General features: G+C 34.2%; 1 protein-coding gene across 2 annotated transcripts; it reads left to right on the forward strand.

The window, feature by feature from the left end:
• The first annotated feature begins 464 nt into the window (after positions 1 to 464).
• On the forward strand, positions 465 to 7,396 carry LOC110448513. 2 transcript variants are annotated; one of them, XM_021494787.1, is made up of 4 exons: positions 465 to 551; positions 2,731 to 2,866; positions 4,797 to 4,865; positions 5,888 to 7,396. In XM_021494787.1, the coding sequence occupies exons 1-4, from the start codon at positions 537 to 539 to the stop codon at positions 6,058 to 6,060; spliced, it is 393 nt and encodes a 130-aa protein (XP_021350462.1). In that variant the 5' UTR covers positions 465 to 536; the 3' UTR covers positions 6,061 to 7,396. The 2 variants fall into 2 exon arrangements, with proteins under 2 accessions (XP_021350462.1, XP_021350461.1); XM_021494786.1 differs by lacking the exon at positions 465 to 551 and adding an exon at positions 1,488 to 1,706.
• Positions 7,397 to 7,872: the final 476 nt, after the last annotated feature.

The raw sequence follows: 7,872 nt of genomic DNA on the forward strand, positions 1-7,872 counted from the left end.
AACGTAAAAACGTAAATATATACAACAAGTAAGTGTTCAAAACCCAATCCTTTTACATGTATATATGATGAGTTTATAAAGTTCTATGTAGTCAAATGCTATTGTGATACAAATTTGAATGGGGAATAGGATTTTTGTCACTGTCAGTTATTAAAAGGTATACAAGTTATGTATTTTGCGTTATGTAAACGTATAAGCATACCTTGTGTATATATGTGCCGGTTGGTTTTCATTTAAGCGTTGCTATTTTGCCATGCTTTAACTGATTACATTAATTGCTATTTTTACGATAAGGGTTTTCATTGGATAGCTGTTAAAGTATTGAATGAGGTTCAGATCATGCATAGCACGGAATTCTGTTGGGTCTGTTGGGTATACATTCGGGTGGTCGTGTGGTCGTTAGTCTATAGAAGCCATTGGCTGGTAGGCTCACCTTTTTATTCTTCCCTTCTATCTTTCGTTTTCTCTTTACGGTAGGTGTAGGACGGTGACTGGGATGGCGGCTTGTTATTATAGGCAGGCTAAGCAGGTGGGGGATGTGTCTAGCTCCGGTAAATATGATAGTAGTTGTAACAGGATATTTGACATGATATATATATTGTACGTGTTCTTATATGTGCACCATGGACCATGTCTACCTTCGCTTGCTATGTGTAAATAAATGTTGTCTATTATATATATATATTATCTCTGCCTCCTCGTCTTCTATTGAACACTGGTAATAACAGGACGGAACCGCGGGTACCCCCTCGAACCTGGGTTGCTCCATTGAGACACGACATTACGAACTGTTACACATTTATATAATTACTGTTCGAGTTTTATCACTTGATAATCCTTTTATTGACGTTAGTTATGTTTTGAAATAGTCTGTCAATGTTTTAAATAAATGCATTCGACCGATAGAAAAAAAATGTTTACAGTCGACCCAGACAATCTCTAAATAACCATTATTGGCTTAAGTATACACATTTTCTGCGAACGATACACAGTTATGTAACGTCAGTAACAGTAGATAAAGGCGGAGTTGTAATTAAGTAAGGCTAATGTATATTGCATTGTCACTCTTATTGAACTGATCGCACGTGATTATGTTTTGAAATGAAATATGTGTCTGCTGATCAGACTAGTGTTTACATTATTATAAATAATTCGCAGGAAAGACTGTAAATATAAGGGATTGCTTTCTATTTCAATCAGGATTTGAGCTGATCAGTTAAGTCATCTATTCAATATAAACGTGCTCAGTTATAGTTATGACTACAAAATATGAGCAAAACTGTAAATTCCTTAAATAATTATTGTTAAATCTCTTACAAGTCAAAAGCAATATCAGCAAAACAAATAATAAGAATGTTTACTTTTATTTTCTGTTATCTGGTGTTGATTTAAATACTTGCTGAAATTTACATGCGTTTAATAACAATTTATGTATATATGCTGACATTATGAACCAGGAACTGAGCTATGTACGTCATATTTACCAGGGGAAATGTCAACAGTGTAAATACGCAGATGTTACCGTGACTTTCAACACACATTAGTGTGCTCCTCTCTACCAATAACACTATAGTATATTATGCCTAAACCGGGCGTTATAGCAGGTCTTGGAGTCCGTGCGATTTAAACAACTATTCCAATACTGAAGGAAGCGAGCGAGTGGCTGACTAAGTATGGCGCTGATAAACACACTCTGTATACTCATGGTAGGTGACTAGTTTTAATTAGAAAGTTTTACTTTTTATAATCTTACTTTACGGAACTCATGCATTAAGCAATGCACACATCAGGTTTACCCTTGAAAAGTGTTCATCTTCATACTATAAAGATGTTTGAAGCTACAGTTTATGTTCTGTTGATTATTAAGGTTTTGTTATTATTTACATTGTGTTATTATTTACAAATTGTTTGGATTTACAAGGTCTTACTATATATTGTGTTACCTTTTTATATTTTGCTACTTTAGTTTGAAGATGTTATCTAAATTGGGTTACTACTTATCTGTTGGTAATATTTTAATGATGTGAATATTTACATTGTGTAACTTCTTACGTGTTGCTACTATTTTAATGTTGTGAATATATACATTATGTTACTATTTACGTGTGGTTACTATTTTAATGTTGTATCTATTTACATTGTGTTACTATTTACGTGTGGTTACTATTTTAAAGTTGTAAATATATACATTATGTTACTATTTACGTGTGGTTACTATTTTAAAGTTGTAAATATATACATTATATTATTATTTACGTGTGGTTACTATTTTAATGTTGTATCTATTTACATTGTGTTACTATTTATGTGTGGTTACTATTTTAATGATGTATCTATTTACATTGTGTTACTAGTTACATTGTGTAAATATGAATGATATGTCACACAAATAAATTTAATATGAGCAGTCAAACTTCTTTCGATTCAGACATGACATGTTTCGAACGATTTGATTACTGCTGACATTTTTAAGTCATTTATACAAGGCATACTTGAAAGTTGTGTGTGAAATGTTTTAGTTACTCCTTTGTGACCGCACGACTGTAACTTAAAAATAAACGGACATGTGTTAGACTTGCTGAAATTGATTGCAGATTCGGCATATGCAGAATGCACATAAACTTGTACGTGATATAATCTTTTCATATAACAGAAATCTCACACAGGTAAACTGCTGTTTATCGTAGGTGTAAAAGTGTCACAGGTGTGATGGCTTAAATTCTTTTACAGGTGAAAGCGTACTTAGTACAGACTTACTACTACCCAAGCAGCTGTACCTCTAGTGCAGACTGTGACCGGGGGCAATGTTGTAGAGGAAGAACAGGCCAGGTGATAGGAATGGACACAACTCTTCCTCCAATGACAGGTAATTCTAGGAACTATACTGTGATATATTCTTCTTTAAAACTATAAATACCATTGTTCAACACCTTCGTTTCAGTCTACATGTTTGATTGATATAAATGGGAAAATGTTTTACGCCCTTAATTGATCACAGCTTTTTGTTCAATAATGATTTATTTCCCTGACGCATTGTCAGTTGCCGGCTGTGTTTTGGTGGTAGATATTTTCCACTAATAAACAAAAAGAAAAAAGATACAATAAAACGAATCTCGTATTTACAATACTAAAAACAATTTTGAACTCGAACAACTTAATAGTATAGACAATTTAGTCATGATTTGAAAATAAAGTCTTGAGCAGTCAATGGTTTCAAACAATCTTACCCATAAACAGTCTTACCCATAAAAAATCTTACTCATAAACAGTCTTACCCATAAATAGTCTTACCCATAAACAGTCTTACCCATACACAATCTTACCCATACACAATCTTACTCATAAACAGTCTTACCCATAAACAGTCTTACCATAAACAGTCTTACCCATAAACAGTCTTATCCATAAACAGTCTTACTCATAAACAGTCTTACCCATAAACAGTCTTACCCATAAACAGTCTTACCCATACACAATCTTACCCATAAACAATCTTACCCATAAACAGTCTTACCCATAAACAATCTTACTCATAAACAGTCTTACCCATAAACAGTCTTACCCATAAACAATCTTACCCATAAACAGTCTTACCCATAAACAGTCTTACCCATAAACAATCTTAACAGTCTTATCCATTACCCATAAACAGTCTTACTCATACACAGTCTTACCCATAAACAGTCTTAGCCATAAACAATCTTACTCATAAACAGTCTAACCCATAAACAGTCTTACCCATAAACAGTCTTACCCATACACAATCATACCCATACAAATCTTACTCATAAACAGACTTACCCATAAACAGTCTTACCCATACACAATCTTACCCATAAACAGTCCTACCCATACAGTCTTACCCATACACAATCTTACCCAAACACAATCTTGCCCATACACAATCTTACCCATACACAATCTCACTCATAAACGGACTTACCCATAAACAGTCTTACCCATACACAATCTTACCCATAAACAGTCTTATCCATTAACGGTCTTACCCATAAACAGTCTTACTCATAAACAGTCTTACCCATATACAGTCTTACCCATAAACAGTCTTATCCATTTACGGTCTTACCCATAAACAGTCTTACCCATAAACAGTCTTACCCATAAACAGTCTTACACATAAACAGTCTTATCCATAAACAGTCTTACCCATAAACAGTCTTACCCATACACAATCTTACCCATAAACAATCTTACCCAGAAACAGTCTTACTCATAAACAGTCTTAACCATACACAGTCTTACCCATAAACAGTCTTACCCATACATAATCTTACCCATAAACAGTCTTACCCATAAACAGTCTTACCCATGAGCCTGGATCGCTTGCACGCGTATATTAGAACTAATCTTTAACTTGGAGAGGTGGAGTTGTTATGCTCTTGTTACTATTCCTCTTCTCTATCCAACGTCGAGTTGTCGAGTTTAGCATTTAAGGGGGTATTTTTTGTCTTGCGTTAGTCTTATAATTTGATTGATACTTTACAAAATGCCCAGAGAATAACAATTGATTTCAATGTTTTTTGAAGATACATCCCTGCATAATAAAAGGCACGGTTAGGATCATTAAAAACGTCGGAAGCCTCGGCTCCCTGCTAAATATTGCATTCCTAGGGAGTCCTACCAGGGAAGCACCATATCAATTACAAACGGGTGTCCCATGCTTACTATATCGTGTGTGAGAGGCAATACACTGCTGAACATTCGTATATTACTGTGAACTGTTAGACAGTTGCAATCCTTGTAAAAATAATTTCATATTAATTCTATATTTATAGGTATATGTGCAGGATTCAATAACAACATGCAACCGTTGGATGACGGCTGCGGCTGTAACTGTGACAGAGGTAGGCAACAAACGGGGCATGGCTGGAACAGTTTTATCGTTATAGATATATGATCCTCATCCAACAGCGGAACCTAAGATAATCTTGCTATCTAAATTTTATGAATCTGTTTTCTCAGTAGCATTTCTTTTCAGCGTTTTTTTTCTTTTTCTTGATAAGGTGAAGAAATCTTTCAAATGATTCAATTGTGTTGGTATGTGCAGGAATTTTTGGGTCCATAATTCGCGATTCTATTCAAAGAATTGCTTTATATTAAAGAATTTTAATTTCGTTGATTTCGTTGGTAATCTTCATCCACAAATGCATAGGTCCACGAAGTCCTCCTTAATTTGTTCAAAGATGTCTTACTGTGTCACATGCATAACAAATAAGGCAAAAGTTTGACCGAAAGTGAGTTTTTGGTGTACCAAACAGGGTAGGGCAAATAACAAATATGATTTGCTGTTTTCAAAATGAGCTTAAGATCCGAAATAGTACCATTTCTGTTTTTGAAAACATGTAAAATTAACAGGCATATATAAAAGAATGAAAAAATGACAGAAATTCAATCCGCACTTAAGGATTGTTTATACAAATCGGAGGATTAAGTCAGGGGGTTGTTTTCGGTAATTTTCAAATGAAAAGTGAAGATTTAATTTTTGTTATTTTTCATTCTTTTACATATGCCTGTTTAATTAACAGATGTTTCCAAAAACAGAAATGGTATTATGTTGGTGTTTTAGCTCATTTGAAAACAGCACATACTCTTTATGATTTACCCCTACTCCTTTTGGTACCCCCTTTCAGTCAAAGTTTTCCTAAGTTTTTGCGCTTGTGATACAATAAGACATCTTTGATCAAAAAGGGCTTTATTATAGACACTCATCCTTTGTAATTACTTAGTGGACCTATGCATTTGTGGATGAAGCTTACCAACGAAATCAAAATCTCCACAAAAAATATTGATTTTACAGTACATGTGTACATGTTAAGACTTGATTGATGCTCTACACCTTACTTGTACGTTTTGTTACTTCCCCCAGATTTTCTGTGTTACCGAGAGATAACAGGTGTCTGTTGCGCTCCTTACACCTGTAGCGACGCCGACTACGTCAGAGAAAGGCAGGCTTTCTGGAAGAACTGCTTCAGCGATCCTAATTGCGCTCTTCCACCCGTTGTAAGACCCCCTCAAGATGGGACGGGACTTACTGTTTAAAATGACGATACAAATGAAGAAGATATTAAAACAACCAAATGCATCAATTATAAATTTGATTTAATATTTATTTTTTAAATATGATGCATACTTTTATTAGGGTGTTAAGATGATGGCCATACATAGGACTGTGCTTCATATGTCATGCTGGAAATATGAAACATATATAGATGATTTTAAATATATATTTTTCATATTTAAACTTCACCAATTATTGATAAGTTTATGTTGCTTATATCAACCATTTCAATGTTACTGTTCCTAAATTTACCAACTTGACGAAAATAAAATAAACTAATATTACTGTTCTTTTTTTAATGATATTCAACCGTGATTACGCTACTATGTTATGATTTGTAAGAAATGTTACAGGAGATCAGAAATTGCTTAGCGTTTCGGGGAACCTATGTTTATGTCCTTATTTGTTCTGGTTGTGAGGAATTATGACGTACTTCAGCCTGATTTGACCCAAACGTGACCAACATTAAAATCAAAAATGATCTTGTCTACATGTATGTCGCTAAATTTAGATTCTTAACTTAGATATTGTATATCCTTATGTCAAAAATCTCGGATTTTTGTTGTACATTACCATTTCTACAGGTCGTCAAAGTTGCTTCTTTGAACAAATACGCAATAAATCATGGTTGTTTCCAGTTATATCCGTTTTTTGACACACATAGCTTGTAGGTATTCATTTTAGGCTGTTTAGCTGATTCCGTCATCATATGTTAATCATGACATAGCAATACACTAGGGGACATAACTCTGTTTGACTTGACTGTACTTTTCATAGACCAACTTATTGCAGTCTACTTGGATACTTTCAAGACGTTTTGAGCAAAAAAAACCTATCATACGGAGGCATGCGAGATATAGATATATTACCCAGAGGATGTAGAATTTATGTCAGGCCAGCGGCCTCACCGAGGTTCTCAAACCGAATTTTAAAATTTCAAAACGTAATGACTGATCTTTTTCACCAAGGTCTAATCATTTGTTTTTGTTTTTGTTACGTGCACCTGCTTCTTTTTCAACACATCAGTTCACATATTTGTGTTTTCACTTGGTGACAGCTGTTAGATGAAATACCTACCCTGGTTGACAGTCTCTTTTGCGGTGGAATTCATCCAAGTTTTTTTTGTAATAATGACCAAAAGCCACGTGCCCAACGGGACTGCGGTATTTCCTTTGTTGACGTTGCGGAATTTCAACATAAAAGTGCACAGACCACAGCAGTTATCTTAGAGTGTATCATTATATCATTATGATGACATGTCACTAACGCAAATAAATAAGATTTGTAAAATAATATCTACATTTAGATCAAAAATTCGCCATCGATTTCGCTTTATTTGTTCAATAGAAGATAATTTGTTATTAAAGCTTGAAAATGATTGCTGGTAATGTAAATAATGTTTTGGTATTTCACTGTCGCTGTTCTTCCTCTCATACATACATATATTCATGCATACATACATACATACAGACTAATATAGGCATTGCGCCTGTTGTCTAATTCTTTTGTAAATACAATAAATTTGTTGAAACCAAATACATACTGGTTGTTCAAATACGGAGACTTAGATTCTTATCGCAGAGGTTCATTGGAACGATTTTATTATTTATGCGCAGAACAAGATGTAGTCATTAAGTGTTTTCTGTGATTCCATCGGCATATTTCCATTGGGAATAGAAAATAAAACCAACATGTCACATACTATTACCTTTGTAAAAACATGTACAACAAGAATACCGCGGGGCGGAACAATATACGCCCGTCGAATCCCATACAGTGTTATATACTTTCTT

The sequence above is a fragment of the Mizuhopecten yessoensis genome, unplaced genomic scaffold (genome assembly GCF_002113885.1).
Source record: "Mizuhopecten yessoensis strain PY_sf001 unplaced genomic scaffold, ASM211388v2 scaffold4105, whole genome shotgun sequence".
Classification (NCBI taxonomy): domain Eukaryota; kingdom Metazoa; phylum Mollusca; class Bivalvia; order Pectinida; family Pectinidae; genus Mizuhopecten; species Mizuhopecten yessoensis.

What these genes read in the sequence shown, in the direction of transcription:
- LOC110448513 (XM_021494786.1), top strand. Translation starts at nt 1,674, where the DNA reads ATGGCGCTGATAAACACACTCTGTATACTCATG. An exon ending in ACACACTCTGTATACTCATG is followed by an intron (nt 1,707 to 2,730) that starts GTAGGTGACTAG and finishes ATTCTTTTACAG; the next exon opens with GTGAAAGCGTACTTAGTACA. An exon ending in AACTCTTCCTCCAATGACAG is followed by an intron (nt 2,867 to 4,796) that starts GTAATTCTAGGA and finishes CTATATTTATAG; the next exon opens with GTATATGTGCAGGATTCAAT.